The 16,978-nt window shown below is 45.0% G+C and overlaps 1 protein-coding gene across 2 annotated transcripts in view; it reads left to right on the top strand.

Annotated features, from left to right (window-relative positions):
- The first annotated feature begins 91 nt into the window (after positions 1-91).
- Positions 92-16,978, top strand: part of SLC18B1 (solute carrier family 18, subfamily B, member 1) — a 38,006-nt gene continuing 21,119 nt past the window's right edge. Inside the window, exons 1-4 of one of the 2 annotated variants that reach the window (XM_015411324.1) lie at positions 92-308; positions 1,944-2,083; positions 3,509-3,604; positions 14,222-14,295. In XM_015411324.1, coding sequence (XP_015266810.1) covers positions 263-308; positions 1,944-2,083; positions 3,509-3,604; positions 14,222-14,295 — 356 coding nt within the window. In that variant the 5' untranslated portion in view covers positions 92-262. Of the gene's footprint in view, positions 309-1,943; positions 2,084-3,508; positions 3,605-9,093; positions 9,181-14,221; positions 14,296-16,978 lie in introns of those variants that run through there. The other variant, XM_015411323.1, reaches the window with a different exon arrangement.

The raw sequence follows: 16,978 nt of genomic DNA, 5'->3' as shown, positions 1-16,978 counted from the left end.
AAAAAAAAGCCAAAAATTTCGGAGTGAGGTAATTTCCGATTGCAGCTTTTAGCCAAGAGGGGAAAGCCTTCCCATCAGATGGTATGTTTCTTGCGGGGCACCAGCGGAATCGCCTGTAGTTGTGGCTTGAAGCTGAACATGCTCAGTAGCTGAAGCGTCTGTGTTTCCTCTGCCCATCCTTGTTGTGAACGTAGAACGAGATCTCTGCTTTGGAAGCAACAGTTACCGGAACCGGCTTATTGTCATTTTATTTTTTTTGGCTATGGGTAGTCACGAAGCTGCGGCGGTAGAAACGGGCCACTTTCCAGGTGGGTGTGAAGTGATCTCAAATGGAACTCCGCTTTATTTAGCGTTCTTCATTGCAATGGACTTTCGCTTTCCTTAGAAAGCTTCCTTAGGGTCCCAAACTCCAGATCGCTCGCCGCCCGACACTGCTCCCAAGCAAGGCTCAGTGGGGCAGGGGCTTACTAGCAGCGTACTCGCCGAAGAGCAGCCTCAAGGCAATTAATTATGCCTTGGCACTGGCACGATTCAGCTGACTTTAACAAGTAATGAGAAAAGGGGTTTGGTTATAATCCGCCATGTGTGGCGGTTCTAGTAAAACAAGGGTGGTAATTAATTTGGGGTGTCGTCAGTCTTTTCGGTAAAATGTGTTTCTGCCCGTTTTTTACAATAGAAAAGTCTCGTTAATTTGACTGTGTACGCAGTTACATATGGCAGAGCGGCAGCTCCCCCTCCCCTCACTCATTCCCTCCCTCCCTCCCTCATTCTTGGCTGTTTCTACCCTGTTGATTAAGAAGAGAAAGAGACCCTGCTTTCTGTTTGGTTTTTGAACGACTAAACAAGATAAGGGAAATCGGGTTGGAAAGAGCCCCTGTGTCAACAGTGGAGCCCACGCTGAGCGTGCCCAAGGTGCCAAGTTCAATCTCTGGCGCCTTCAAGTCTGACAGGTGCTGAGAAAGACCTTTCTCCTTCCTTGGCGTGCCATGGCCGGCCAGCCGACATTGTACCTTCAAGGCACGTAGAAGACAATTAAACTAAGTTAATTGGCCGAGAGAGGATACTTTTTTCCTCAGGAACTGTACTTGTCTCTTTAAGGGAAATGGAAAGGGCTTCCTATCTTCGGGATAGGCTTCTTCCTACTTGGCTTGCTCTCCTTCCTTGGTTGTTTGCATGTTATACAAGATCTCGGTGCTATTCTTTCTCTTGCCATTGGAAGGGAGTTGCTCGTTTTGCTGTGGCTTTAGAAAAAGACGGTGCCGAGCTGTTTAATCCCTTCTTTAAGACAAAATAAATGACTCATCAGGATGCCATCACTAAGTAGATGATTTTGAAATGGTGTTTCATGTCCTCAATAATTTGCTGAATTAGTTACATTAGAGTCTCTTAGAATGTATTTCTAAAGATGACCACATTGCATATGTAGAAATTAATTTTTGTATACCTTTCTTGCTTACCTTATCCATTTAGCAATCTAAATCTATCTTTTCTGATTTTAAATGTCTCTTGAAGATATGTAACATCCATAAGCTTCTAGTCTTATAGATCCAGCTAAAATCTAGATTTTAATGTCTTTGATATATAAGAAGACATATTTTGAAATATTAATTATAACTGAGACTGGAGATTTATCTGGTTGGGCAAAGAGCCCACCTTATTTTAGTGTACATTATAACTTGGTAAATAATTTGGTTTTACATATCAGGGATGTAAGCTGTTTTATTTAAGTATTGTGGGACAAATTATTGGGCCCTGAACAAGCAGGTGTATCTCTATTGGGTTTCCTTCATAGCAGAATTTGTCCTGATACTTCAGTATTACTTTTACTATTTGCCTGAAGTATAAAAGCTGCAGTTGCAAATTGCTTGTTTTCTATTTTGAAAGTTGTTGGGCTGAAAGCTGCCTTGCTTTGTATGTTCTAATAGAAATATTTTATTCCGAAGACAATGATAGACCAGAAGTTGTCAATGAAGAATCCAGAAGGCTCACCAAAGAAAAGATTTTTATATTGGCAGCGACAGCATCCATTAACTTCAGTTCAATGATTTGCTACTCAATCCTGGGACCCTTTTTTCCAAGAGAGGTAAACGGGATATATAATTTGGCGTTCTAATGCACATATCTCATGTAAAAAAACCCCAATTTATAGAATTGTTCAGTTTGTAATATCTGCAATGCCTTTAGTAACGTGTAATAATAACCATTAACATGTATTTTGGACATGAAGAAGTAAGTTTTCTAGCAGAGGACATAAAAGAACAACACTGTTGAGAAGATCTTATCTCCTCACCACCACCACCATGTTAGTGTTTCTATTGCAATTGTGTAAGCTCTGCCCACACAAGCTTTCTTCAATGTTAGGAGTACATGCTATTTGATCTTCCATCACTGGTAACCAGGAGTACACTCCTCCCTTTCCAGTTTTAAAATTTCTTCCCCCTTGTGCTATTCTGTTGGGAACACTTCCCCAGCCTGACATTTGGACCCACATATAATATTGTCCTCAGATTGTTAAATATGTTCTTCTAAATGTGGAAACCAATAAAGCAGCAAATAGAGCCTTGACAGAGTTTGAAGAAGTCAATAACAAAAGCCACCAGGACCCTTTAGGTTTAACTCTACTAGAGTGTGTGAACTTCCAGTATTTTCAGCCATACAACTTACCCCTTAGTTCAAGAAATTTGGGTTTAGATTTTTCTCTGTATTAAAAATTTTCACTTGGTTTTAAAATGCAAAAACAGCAACAGGAGTACAAATGGAATGAGTCTGTATGTGTATTACAAGATGTATATGGTATGCTTTTCTGAGGTATTCTATGGATCATATGTTACACAAAACCAAAATTCTGTTTTTGTTAGTGCAGTCAACTGAATGTGGGCCACTTCATTAACCATGGGAAATAGGTGGAACCGTGGCTTGAAATTAGCATATTATCCACAATTAGACTTAATGATATTTAGTGTAACATACAGACATGAATAGCCTAGCTTATTCCCTGGTGCCACCCTTATTGCTGTACAGACTAAGATACTAGTTGTGTTTCTGTGAGGGGAGCAGGGCCGGCCCGAGGTTGTCCTGCGCTCTAGGCGAGCGCAAATGCCAACCTCCCGGCGGGGCCTAGAGACCTCTCTGCCAGAACCAGGCTGGGAGGAGAGTCACCCAGCCGCCGCTCGCCTCCTTTTTTGTAGTAACTTGTATGTGTAGCAGCTAAGACGTTACAGAGAACACAAAATCAGTTGCTGTTGTAGGCATACAAAGGGCATGCTCAGTGAGTACATTCGCATTCAAATGAGCAAAATCACAAATAGGGAATTCATTTATCTGATTTGCTGTGGTAGTGCAATTGGCTTGAGTAGTCTTGGATAAGCTTGTTCTGCCTTGGTTGCTGATACTAAGGGGAGACCTTAGGCTTGCGTTTCCGTGGCCATATAGCAGTTTCCCACATGGCATGGGTGGTGCTTCTGTTCTGAGCATTTGTGTCTGAATCTTTTTTCTTTCTGTTTTTTAGGCTGAAAAGAAAGGTGCCAGTAGTACAGTAGTTGGACTCATTTTTGGATGCTTTTCCATATGCAACTTCTTCAGTTCTCTGATAATGGGCAAATATGTGAGTATCTTCAGTTGTTTCTGTACTGTCAAAACGTACAAAATATTCAGGAGTCTTTTTGGCTCCTTAAAGACTTACAAGATTTTATTCTGGCAGAAGTTTTCATGGTTTACAGCCTACTTGTTCAGATGCTGTGAACAAATCCTGACTACGCAGTCCCTTTCCCCCCCACCGCCGCCTCCCCCCTGCCCCCGCTGCATCCTCTCTGCCGGGTGAAGAAGCCACAGGGGGCGGCGGCTGGCGGCATGGGAGAGGGTGTGGCGGCGAGGAGTGAGCAGGATCGCGGGGGTGCGCAGCTCTGAACTGCAGAGCCACGTCTGCCTGCGCGCCACGCCCCCCACGTGCCGCTGGCGGGTTTTCCGGGAAAAGCTTCCCCGGCCGCCTCCGCCGGGCGCTCCTGAGTTGCTAAGGGCGCCAGAGGGGTGGGCGCCCGGTTAGGGCAGCGGGTTGTGGGGGGGTGCAGTTTGGCGCCCCTGAGGGCTGGCATGCCCTAGGCCAGACACTAGCTGGCCTAGTAATAGAGCCGGCCCTGGAGGGGAGAGTGGGGTGTTGACAGAGCAAGGGCAATGAAACAAGCATGATCATCTGTGAGCAGTGTCTTGGTTTCAGAAACTAACTATAGTTAAACTATGGTCATGCATTGTGTCTGAATCAAGTCTATGTGAAGGAGAGAAATCCTATCAGAACTCAGTTTTGACCAGTTCACACTGGGGTTCAGTTATATACTTGTGAGGAAGAGAGTGTCTGTATGTTGAAACAAGAATATACTTTCAGATCAGAGAGCACAGCTTTGAAGCAGGCCTGACCTCTCAATTCAAAAGTTTATTAAACATTTAGCACACTTCCTGTCAGGAGGACTCAAAGCAAACTAACAATAATCCTTAAAAATAATTTTAGGGGAAAAAATCATAAACCGATAAAATAGCAAATGATTTATTCTCTGGTCTGCTAGGTACCTGCAAAAGAAAAAAAAATTATGTCTTAGGATATTATCTAAACACAAGCAGAATAGGAGCTTTCTTAACATTTTCAGGAAGGCTCTTCCAAGTGTGAAAGCCACACCTATAAAGGCCCAGGGCTGGGTGGAGGAGAATGATACAAACTGCTTTGGGTCCCCATTGAGGAGAAAGATGAGGTATAAATGAAGTAAATACGTACAAAAAGGAGTGGAGGCATTGGTAACTTAAGTTGCCACATGGGTTTATGTTGGGAGTGACAGTCCCTCAAGTATGTGAGCCTCAAGTTGTGAAGGGCTTTAACGTTAAAAATCAGCAGCAATAGAGCTGCCATATTTTGAACCAATTGAAGTTTCCAAGGTGGCTGCCAAAGCAGTCCATGAAGACCATATTATAGCCTAGTCTTGATGTTACTGTATAATAGATCACAGTGGCTAGGTTGGCTGAATCTAGGAGGGAAGCTAACATGCATGCTAGATGAATTTGGAAATGAAGCACTTATAAGCCACCATATCAACTTATTTTTCAAACAGAAGAATGGGGTCCAACAGAGACCCACTTTTGTGTGTTAAGTGCTATCAAGTCACTTCCAACTAGGCCTGCTATTCCCCTGATGGGGTCGGAGGTTTGCCCGCTTTTGGGCCCTCAGGCAACCCAACTTCAAACTTATGGCAACCCTATGAATTAATGTCTTCCAAAATGTCCCATTGTTAACAGCCTTGCTCAGATCCTGCAAACTAATGACCATGGCTCCCTTTATTGAGTTAAAATCCATCTCATGTTGGGTCTTCTTCTTTTCCTGTTGCCTCCAAATTTTCCTAGCATTATTGTTTTTTCCAGTAACTCTTGTCTTCTCATAATGTGACCTCTTATCGCCATACATATCTGTCTGCTTCTAGATTGCCACCCAGGCAATCTATTGTCTGGCATCTGAAGACCCCCCCCCCCAGAAATACAGCTCCAGGTTGAACCTGGGAATCTCCCAGAATTACAGATCATCTCCACACTACAGAGATCAGTTCCCCTAGATAAAATGGATGTTTTGGAGGGTAGACTCTGTGGCATTGTACCCCACTGAGGTCCCTGTCCTCCCCAGGCTCCATCCCCAAATCTCCAGGAGTTTCTCAACCTGGATCTGGCAGCCCTACCCTCCCATCCTCCACTAAGTGGGCAGGGGGGGGGGGGCTGGCAATCCTAGTCTGCAGTCTGCATTGCAACCACATTTGTTCTAATTCCTCAGAGAGGGACTGTCACCGGAAGGATTTGCAATATTCCTGGGATGACACTACCCACAAAAGCAAGTAGAGCAGATTGATAAAGCCAGATGGATTCCCAGAAATAACCTCCAACAAGGCAGGCCCAAAGCAAACGACAGTCCAATACATTATTAATGGTCTGCAGCCCACCCTGAATAAAGGTAGGTTCTCTTTCTCATATGCAGGCCTTATGTGGCAGGACTTGTCTTACTTATAGGCACTTCCCTGATCTAAAACAGCTTCTCTTCTACAACAACGCGCTACCTAACAGAAGCATAGACTCAAGAACCAGACCCTGCAATAGACCTAGATGCCAGCTTTGTCCTCATAAACACTTATGCAACAGGATCACAGAACCTAATAGCACCAAATGCACTGTCCGCGTGGTCATCCTCCAGTGTAATACATGCCATCATGTGTCAACAGTGCAGTTCTGCTCTCTGTAGTAGACAAGCAGGTCCATCCCTGTGCAAAGGATAAATGGACACTAATATGACGTTTAAAAATTGCAATAGTCAGAAACCAGTGGGTGAGCATTTCAATATTCTAGGGCACTCTGTTGTTGACCTCAGTGACACCGTTGTATAAAAACTTAAAAGGGAGAATCCAAAGCAAAAGTGTGATGTTAGAATCAGTGGAGGTTCTCAAGAAAGACCTGAACAAAGTTTGAGTTCAGTGGCACTTTTAAGGACTACAAAAGCTTATACCATGAATAAAACTTTGTTGGTCTTAAAGGTGCCACTGGACTCAGACTTTGTTCCGCTGCTTAAGACCAACATGGCTATCCCACCTGAATTTAACAAAGACCTGGGGATTCTTCGCTCATTAGAGATGCTAATGTTTAGGGCATCCTGCTTCTTATGGATGCTAATGAGTTCAGCTATACTTCTGTAACTTCCTATTTTGTCAATTTACATTGGATGCTCTCACACACTCTGGCCGTGGTTACATGGTCCTTTTGATGGGGTTTCACCGCTATTCTCTCTTGCATTTAAAATTGCTGATCAGATGCCGCATCCGCCTCCCGCACCAAAGTGGGCTCAGTCGCGCAGTCCTCCCAGTTCCCTAGCGAGTATTCCGACACTGGGAAAATCAAGTACTTTCTGGGTATTTGTGCTTTGAATCCGTGATTTCGCTGATCTGGAAAGCCATCTCTCACACAGTGCATTGAAAGTGCATTATTTAGCGTGTGTGGAAGTGCCAGAAATTTTAAAAACCTGCACAGCCAATCAAATGTGCTGCTGGGCCAAAGCCCCACTTGACCCCACCCACTTTCAAAAATCACTGTGTTGGGGACCCCTGCTCTAAGGTGCTTCCTGGAGTCCTTTTTGGCTTTGGTCCTAACAAAACTCCCACGCTCTTCATCGAGTTTGTTAGAAAAGATTCACCTCCTCAAGGGCAAGGCAACAGGATCCTATCCAGAACAGCATCTTTGCAAACTAGCAGTGTTTCCTTCTTGCTTAGCTTCAGTTTCACCTTGTTCTCCCTCTGCCGCTTGACCATGGCAGGCAAGGCACTGGCACAGAGCGGAGACAAGAAACACAGCCTCGAAGGTCTTCGTGACCTTTTTTGTAGTAACTTGTATGTGTAGCAGATAAGACGTTACAGAGAACACAAAATCAGTTGCTGTCGTAGGCATACAAAGGGCTTGCTCAGTGAGTACATTCGCCTTCAAATGAGCAAAATCACAAATAGGGAATTCATTTATCTGGGTATTTTTAACCTGTATTTCTCTCTGTACAATGTGGACTATTGAAACCCAGGTTACTTAATAATGAATCTGTTCTCTTATAGACCAGTGGGGAGGGGAGCAGGTGGTTAAAGACTCTGTTCTTGTTTACAGTGCTCTCTTCAGGCACTTCCTGTAAAAGTTAAGAGAAATCTAGAAAAAGGGCATGTTGCACAGAAAGGGAAGATTTTCCAGAAACAACCAAGGAAGAGAGTGGCAATTGTTATTGCATATATCTAACACTGTTCTGCTCAGAACCCTTACAGGTACTGCACCCCAGGACACAAACAGTGCCTGGAAATGCAAGGCCAATGCACCTCACATAGGGAATGATGATCCCCTGCTACGAGCATGGACTTCTCGCCTCACTCCCTGCTGCAACATGTGCCTCCAGTGTCTTTGTTCAGCAGCTCTTCTACTCTCAACAGTTACTAGCATTGTCTCCTACAGAGAGAGCACAGGGTAAGTATGTGCTGCAAGGGGGCAAGGGGCTCGATGATATGCCAGCAGAGTATTGCAGCAATGTTGGCAGGGTGCCTTGCCAATATAACCCCACATGTAAGTGGAAGAAGCAGGGATCACAGGCACATATTTGGGTGACTACCAGCTATCCCAGCTGTTGCTTTTGCTGGCAAACACTAGCAACCCTTCTTGGCCTTGCAGAAGCACAGCCCGACGGGACAAAAAGGGCAGGTGGCGCTCCAGTGCAGCAGCCTGAGCCTACAAGGGAAAGCAGCCTAATGACACTGTGTCTCAAGATGTGAACTGTAGCGTATGGGAACCCCCGTGGGAGGGAGGGTTGTTTGAAGAGCAAATCTCATGCCCTGAGGAGAGGTCTGGAGCTCACTTGTTTGTTGCCGCTGTGAAACCGTTCTGTTTTACTGTCATTATGTCTCATTTGGTTCTTTGCAGGCTGCCCTTCAACCGGGGTAAAGATGGGCTCCATTTGCAGAACAGAGCTGACCATCTATGCAGGCTACCACACAACCAACAGCCGCAGTTGCCTGCTCTCCACTTCTAGCCTAGCTCTTACACTGGTGCAAGCTGCTTAGCAGGCCACTGTTTTGACCTGTCATGGGTATGGAGTGATAGAAACCTCTGCCTGTGATTCTGCTGTCTGTCGATGAATCTTTCAAGGCCACCGGAGCCATCCTAGACCAAGAGCATGGGCCAACGCCATTCATCGGGCTTGCCTTCAGAACCCTGCTCCTGGTGCTGTTCAATAAATGTCTGGATTCTTTTGCAGTTGTGTCTCTGTTTTAATGCTTTGTGGGTTTATTATAGAGTACCGTCCTGTGACTTCTTTCATTCTTTTCTTCTCCACTTGTGCAGAAATCAGCAGATCTCTGTAATTGATTTGCTGTGGTAGTGCAATTGGCTTGAGTAGTCTTGGATAAGCTTGTTCTGCCTTGGTTGCTGATACTAAGGGGAGACCTTAGGCTTGCGTTTCCGTGGCCATATAGCAGTTTCCCACATGGCATGGGTGGTGCTTCTGTTCTGAGCATTTGTGTCTGAATCTTTTTTCTTTCTGTTTTTTAGGCTGAAAAGAAAGGTGCCAGTAGTACAGTAGTTGGACTCATTTTTGGATGCTTTTCCATATGCAACTTCTTCAGTTCTCTGATAATGGGCAAATATGTGAGTATCTTCAGTTGTTTCTGTACTGTCAAAACGTACAAAATATTCAGGAGTCTTTTTGGCTCCTTAAAGACTTACAAGATTTTATTCTGGCAGAAGTTTTCATGGTTTACAGCCTACTTGTTCAGATGCTGTGAACAAATCCTGACTACGCAGTCCCTTTATGTAGGAAATTATTTTCCCCCCAAACAGCAGGACCAAAGAGCCATGAAATGCAGGAAGTACAGTGTTCAATGTAATTGAGTAAATCTCAGATCTGCTCAAGAAAAATACAGAGACCATTCACTAGGTAGGTTAAGCTGGCTCACACCAGTAATGGTAGGGAATCATAGGTTTTGTTAGGATAGTTGCAGTTACAGTGAGATAAAAATGCTACAGAAGTATTGTGAAACTTTCTAATAAATAGCAATTCAGTTGCTTTAGAATGGAGTTTCCTTTTGAAGTTCTTTCATGAAAGCGGTGAGTTTTGAATCAAAAGAGTATCCTGGTAGATGCAAATACTTTCCTACTGGTTTCTGAATATTATATCTTTTAATATTTATTAATTTATATCCCACCCTCCCTGCTGAAGCAGGCTCAGGGAGGCTTACATATATTTTATAGAGCAGATAAAACAGAGAAGTGCATACGTATATGTACATAGACTACATAAAGTGCTAGTGCAGATCATATAGCAATGGCGAGGCGTTAGTAGCATCAGTATAAAAGTACAGTCGGATGACATGTCAATCTGGGTGCTATTGTCAGAGTACAGGCTGTTGATGGTGGTATTAGTATTGGGCAGGGCTATTTTTGGGCAGGAACACACAGGAACTGAGTTCCGGCTGGCTCCTGAGTTGGCCACACCCAGCAGGAACTCATTAGCATAATAGGCCACACCCAACAGCAGAAACTCATTCAGATTGGCTACATTAGAGGTGTGTGGCCTATCATGCAAAGGAGTTCCTGCTACAAAAAAAAGCCCTGGGTTTTGACAACAAACAAGGTAAACAGAATAAGGAGCAAAAGGTGGGTGTGGCTGGATGACCACACTTCTGGTAACATGGGGGTGCGGCCTAATATGCTAATGAGTTTCTGCTGTTGAGTGTGACCTATTATGCTAATGAGTTCCTGCTAGGCTTTTTCTACAACCCCTCCCCCCCGGTATTGGGTCATAAACAGATGTGATATCACAGTATACAATATACAGAAAGCAAGCAAGCACTGTACAAATAACGCAGACCACAAGTGCTCAAAAAGTCATGCAAAAAAGTAAATTTATATAACAAGAATAACAGAGGACCACATGTATCTGTAACACCAAATTACATCATATAATGTACAGGTCCATGAGTAGTGCAAGTCCATAAATGGTACACAGACAAGTCCGGATTGTGATCTTTGTTTCGATAGCTCTTCTTCAAGAAGTTCATATTACTACAATTACAAGTAAAACCAAACTATTAATATCATATACTACAATCAAACCCATATCCTGAATACTAAGAGGAAAAGATTACCTTCATAATGGGGAACATAATGTACAGAAGACTTTAAAATGGTATATGTAGGAGGAATCTTTAGCACAGCACTCACAGTGTATAAAAGCCTTCAAACCAGTATTACAGGGAAAAACTCTGAAACAAGGAAGAGTAGGAAAATACTCTTATAACATTATTATTTACAGTAACAATATGTCTTCTGGGAGCTCATTCCACCAGTACGGAGCCACCACTGAGAAGCCCAGCCTGGCTTCTCTGGGGCCCAGAAGGGCCAAACAATTTTGGGACCCTGATCGTAGTGCTCTGGGGAGCATACGGGAAAAGGCGGTCCCTCACATATGTAGGCCCCTGACCATAAAGGGCTTTAAAGGTCAAAACCAGCACCTTGAAGCAAATTCAGTATGCTATGTGCAGCCAGTGCAGTGCTTTTGGCACAGGCTGGATGTGCTCCCACATGGGGAGACCCAAAAACAGCCTGGCCGCCACATTCTGCACCAGCTGCAGCTTCTGGATTTGGGACAAGGGCAACGCCATGTAGAGAGTGTTACAATAATCTAATTTCGAGGTGACCATCGCATGGATCCCTGTCGCCAAGCTGTTGTGTTTGAGGAAGGGAACCAACTGCTTGATCAGCCGAAGATGATAGAAGGCTGACTTCGCAGTGGCTGCTGCCTGGGCCTCCATCATTAGGGAGTCATCTGAGAGCACTTCCAAACTCCTAATCTCTGGGGTTGGCACCAACGGCTCCCCATTGAAGGTCAGGAGTGGGATCCCTACCCTCAGACCACCCTGACTCATGCACGGTTCCTTTGTCTTCGTCGGATTCAATTTTAGTTGGCTCAGTCTAAGCCAACCAGCCACAGCTTGCAGCACCAGATCCAGATCTTCCAGACTAGAGTCAGACTGGCCACCCAACATCAGATAGAGCTGGGTGTCGTCCACATATTGCCCCCAGGTAATCGGGGCAAGGGGTGCATATAGATGTTAAAATATATTAAGAACATAAGAGACGCCAATGTTGGATCAAGCCAATGACACATCTAGTCCAACACTCTGTCACACAGTGGCCAAAAATACCAGGTGCCATCAGGAGGTCCACCAGTGGGGCCAAGACATTAGAAGCCCTCCCACTGTTGGCCCCCCCAAGCACCAAGAAGACAGAGCATCACTTGCCCCAGAGCCCCTATCTATACCTTGTGGCTAATAGCCACTGATGGACCTCTGCTCCATATGCCTATCTAATTCCCTTTTGAAGCCGTCCGTGCTTGTAGCCGTCACCACTTCCTGTGGCAGTGAATTTCATGTGTTAATCACTCTTTGTGAACATTGGGGACAGTACTGCTCCTTGGGGCACTCCGCAAATTAGTGGGTGCCTTTGGGACAGCTGTTCCCCTAAAGCCACCCTTTGTCCCCAACCCTGAAGAAATGAGGAAAGCCACTGCAGGGCAGACCCCTGAATCCCAGTGTTGGTGAGGCGACATATCACAACATAATTCTACCCCAGATACTCTGAACAGGGCATTAGGGGCCGTGGCTGGATGGTTACAGCAGAGCCATCTAAGATTAAAACCAATGAAGGCAGAGGTCCTGTACCCCAGTTGTGAGGGCTTGGGACCAGGAATCCGGCTCCCAGTGCTTGGCATGGCATTGTTTATCCCAGCGCCAAGGGTGAGAAGCCTGGGGGTGATCCTGGATGCCTCACTTTCGATGGAGGCCCATGTCACTGCCGTTGCCAGATCAGCCTTTTATCATCTTCAGCTGGTCAGGCAACTGGTTCCCTATCTCACCTCCCAGGACTTAGCTACAGTGATTCATGCAATGGTCACTTCCAGACTGGATTACTGTAACTTGTTCTATGTGGGGCTGCCCTTGAACCTGACCTGGAAACTGCAGCTAGTGCAGAATGCGGCAGTGCACTTGCCGATGGCAAAGTCTGTGCCGGTGTGCATTCAGCCAGTGCTCCGCCAACTGCATTGGCAGCCAATTGGGTACCGAATCTGGTTCAAGGTCATGGCAATGACCTTCAAAGCCTTATGTGGCCTGGGACCAGCATACCTATGGGGCGGTCTCTCCCCGTATGTGCCCAGGAGATCCTTGCACTCTGCTGACCATCACCTACTGGTAGTCCCCGGCCCGAAAAACGTCTGCTTAGCCTCGACCAGGGCCAGGTGGAACACACGCCCATGTGAAGTGAGGGCCCTGCGGGACTTGTTACAGTTCCTCAGGGCCTGTAAAATGGAGCTGTTCTACCAGGTTTTTGGCTGAGATGGTGGATGTCTAAGCCATCTCAGCCTCCCCTGCCCACAGAAATACATCATCGAACTAATCATCCTACAGGAGGCATTATTCTCCTACATGGGTAATCATTGGTGTGGATCCTATCATTCTACTTTGCCTTCCTCCTACTTAAGAGGCAGATGTTTATCTTTTCTTTCACAAGTATCCTGAAAGATCCATTGTGGATTACTAATATTTGTTGAGCAGGGTCTTCCTAGATCTGATACTAGATGATATTCAGTTAAATGTTTCCATTCAGAATTTCTCTTCTTTGCATTGTTGGTCGAAGTATTTCTGTTCCCTTGTTGTAAATCTGCTATTTTGATATTTTCCCTATCCAGTCATTGTAGTATTTTCCTTCAGTTTGCTGTTTCATTTCTAAGCTAAAAATCCTAGTGTTCATAGATATTTTATTATTTATTTATTGTTTATATTTATACAGTCCCCAGAAAGCTATCATTATCCCTTTCAGTACCTTGTCTAGTTTTTGAAACGGGATTAATAAACAGCTGTGTCAGAGATTACATATAAAAATGAACTTTGATATTGGATCTTGACTTGTATCGCAGTTCAGCTTTAGGAGTTCTGAGGGTAAAAACAATGTACAGGATGATGTTTCAGTGAGCTTTCTTGGGACCCGAAGACTTTCATGGCAAGCTGTAACAATATTGCTCTCTGGGAAGAGTATGGATGATTTGTCCCTACTGTACATTGTTTCTGCATTGAATGTTGGACTGGCAGTGCTGTCTCATTCACAGTTCCTTCAGTCAAAGTTCATTGACTTCAACAGGCTTAGACAAGAATAACTTTATATAGGATTGCATAGTTAATTTTCCATTTTGTTAACCTGTTACTGCAGCTGGGGAGGTCACCCTGGAGCTCATTAATACTTTGTATTAATCCTCTTGTTACAGTTCTGATACAACAAATAAAGCTCCATTTATTTACTATACAGAGATTTCAGTCGCAAACAGTGTTGGAACAGTTGAGTGTATTGACTTACTGGTCTCTGTGAATACTGTTAACTGTGTCATTCTAAGCAGACTTACTGGTCTCTGTGAATACTGTTAACTGTGTCATTCTAAGCAGAGTCCATTGAATTCAATGGATTTAGAAGGATCAAATTCCGCTTAGGATAGAGTTGTAAGTAAGTCACTTTTGCAATAATAGTATTTTCAGATGGGATATTGAGCTGGTTCTAAATCTCAGGAGGGCCAGAGGAAAGTTTTTCTTGTAAAGCATTCAGTAACATAACTTCTGACAATGTTGCTTACCCATTACAGCTTGTCCAGATTGGAGCAAAATTTATGTTAGTTTCTGGAATGTTTGCGTCAGGATGTGTAACCATTCTCTTTGGGTAAGTGAATTTCATTTATTTCAGTAACATAACTTCTGACAATGTTGCTTACCCATTACAGCTTGTCCAGATTGGAGCAAAATTTATGTTAGTTTCTGGAATGTTTGCGTCAGGATGTGTAACCATTCTCTTTGGGTAAGTGAATTTCATTTATTTTTTGTACTAGGAATAAGGCCCGTTGTGGAAATAAATACAACGAGATCTAGAAAGAGGCTCTGGGGGAGTGCTCTGGCTTTGGGCAAACAGTGTCAATTTGCTGTGTTGACCTCAGCAGGGTATAATGACAGAGTCTACTGTTTTCTCCAGAGGAACTGATCTCTGCTACCTTGAAGAGCAGTTGTAATTTTGAGTGATCTCTAGCCCTCACCTGGAGATTGGTAACAATTGTTACCCAGGACAAAATGGCTGGTTTGGAGGGTGGAGTCTATGGCATTCTACCTGTCTGAGGTCCCACCCCTCCGCAAACCCCACCCTCTCCAGGCTCCACCCCTCAAATCCCCAGGAATTGTCCAGCCTGGAGTTGGCAACCCCATTTCCTTCCCAGCTAACCTTCAACCTGCCATTATCTGCCCCTTTGACTTCAGCTGACTTCTGCCCTCCCTTCTGCAGAGCAGTTGTAATTCTGAGTGGTCTCCAGCCCTCACCTGGAGATTGGCAACAATGGTTCCCCATGAGGGACTGACTGGTTTGGAGGGTGGTGTCTATGGCATTGTACCTGTCTGAGGTCCCACCCCTCCTCAAACCTCACCCTCTTCAGGCTCCATCCCTCAAACCTCCAGGAATTTCCCATCTGGAGTTGGCAACCCTATCAGGACTGGCCCCAATGTGTTTTCTCCCAAAGGCCAAAGTAGGTGACAGGACCAAGCTTAGCTGCCTACCAACAGGCACTGAGGGGAAAGTAGGGTTGCCAGCTCTAAGGAGGGAAATACCTGGAGGTTTGCTGCTGGGCCAAGATTGGCAACAATAGTTCCCCAGGAGCAAATGGCTGGTTTGGAGGGTGGAGTCTATGGCATTCTACCTTTCTGAGGTCCCACCCCTCCGCAAACCCCACCCTCTCCAGGCTCCACCCCTCAAATCTCCAGGAATTTCCATACCTGAAGCTGGCAACTTTATCTCCTCCCCTCTCAGCAGCCTCTTTCTAGGAAAAAATCTGTTTTTCTCATTAGCGGGGGAGCAAAGCAGCTTGCTTCATTCTCTTCGGCTTTGCGATCTGTACAGCAACGCTGTAAGGTAGGTTAGGCAGAAAGTCTGTGGCTGGTCCGAAATCACCCAGGCAGCTTCCATAGGCAGCCAGGGCTAGTGATGCCATGCCAGTCTGGAGGCATGAAGTCACCCTGAGAGTGCTTGCAGGCCTAGGGTTGCCATTGCCAACAAAGACAAATTGATGCAAAGGAGGATGGAAAAGTCTCCATATCTCTATTTTGCCTTAAATTGGTTTTGATGCCAGCAGAGTGAGAAAATGCCAGAGGCTCTGGGTGGGTGCCCCATGGTAAATGCACCAAACAATTCCTAAAGATTTTCCAAAACACTACTCTGTCGATAAATTGTTTTCTACACTCACAGCGTCCCCTGCCAGAATGCAACAAATCCAGTGTAAGCTGAGTTAGTGTGAGCTACCTCACAGTTTTTTAGCCTCCGGCTCACCGATTTTTGTCTTAGCTCAGGAAGGAGGGCTTCAGAGCAAACTAATTCATGCAGCAGCCAAATCGCTCGCTGTGTGTGATCACAGCCTCTATGATTTAATAGACTTTAAAGTGACAGGAGGAATGGTTGCTTAGTTATGTAGATATAAGAAATAATTTGGATAATGACTGCAGCCTGAATTAGGAAAAAAACTTTCAAAGATTAGGGTGGAATCTGCATAGGGTTGTCAACGCTAGCTTGGGAAATCCTTGGAGATTTTGAGGCGGTGCCTGGGGAGGGGTGGGGTTGGGGGAGGAAACATTGGTGGGGATGTGATGCCCTAGAATCCGCCTTCCAAGGGGCCATATTCACTCCAAGGAATCTGTTATCTGCTGTCTGGGGATCATCTGTGATTCCGGGAGAATTCCAGGCCTTGCCTGGAGGCTGGCAACCCTACCGCTGACCAAAATCTGAAGTCTCCTTCCAACCTGAAGAACCTGCCTCCAAATGAAGTGGCTCCTTTGTTGGAGGAAACCTCCTTGGGCCGGAGGGCCAGTGTGGCTCAGTTGACGAAAGCAAGCTTTGGCTCTGAGGAGCGAATACATTCGGTCCCCTGTATGTGTGCACTGAAGAGCAGCTTTGGCTATCACAGCAAGTGCTCCAGGCAGCTGTGCCATTGAGAATTGCCCCCTCCCCACTTTCACGTTCCAAAGTGACAGACAGAAAAAAAACAAACTGAGGAGGTGAATATCAATTTTTGCTTTCCCCCATTCCTTTTGGATGGCAAAGTCAAATAAGCAGAAGTGCAGGTTGCCCATGTCTCTCTCTGTATTGGTGCTCTTTCCGATGCTACTCTTAGTTACAAAACTTTGCTTAGCCATTTTGCATATTTTTTAGCCTTACTGAAGACAGTGAATCAACCAGGCAGAACTGAACAAATTCAAGCCGTGAAGAGCGCCCAATCATGCTACTTTTGCGTATTGTTCTTTCCTGTGACTGATAAAATACTTCCTTGCCACTGATCTGTTCTGAAATAAAGCAACAGGCTGAATATTCCAGA

Source organism: Gekko japonicus, unplaced genomic scaffold (assembly GCF_001447785.1).
Source record: "Gekko japonicus isolate JY-2015 unplaced genomic scaffold, Gekko_japonicus_V1.1 scaffold2263, whole genome shotgun sequence".
Lineage (NCBI taxonomy): Eukaryota > Metazoa > Chordata > Lepidosauria > Squamata > Gekkonidae > Gekko > Gekko japonicus.
The sequence above is the reverse complement of the archived record's forward strand: the minus strand, read 5'-3'. Positions and strand labels throughout refer to the sequence as shown.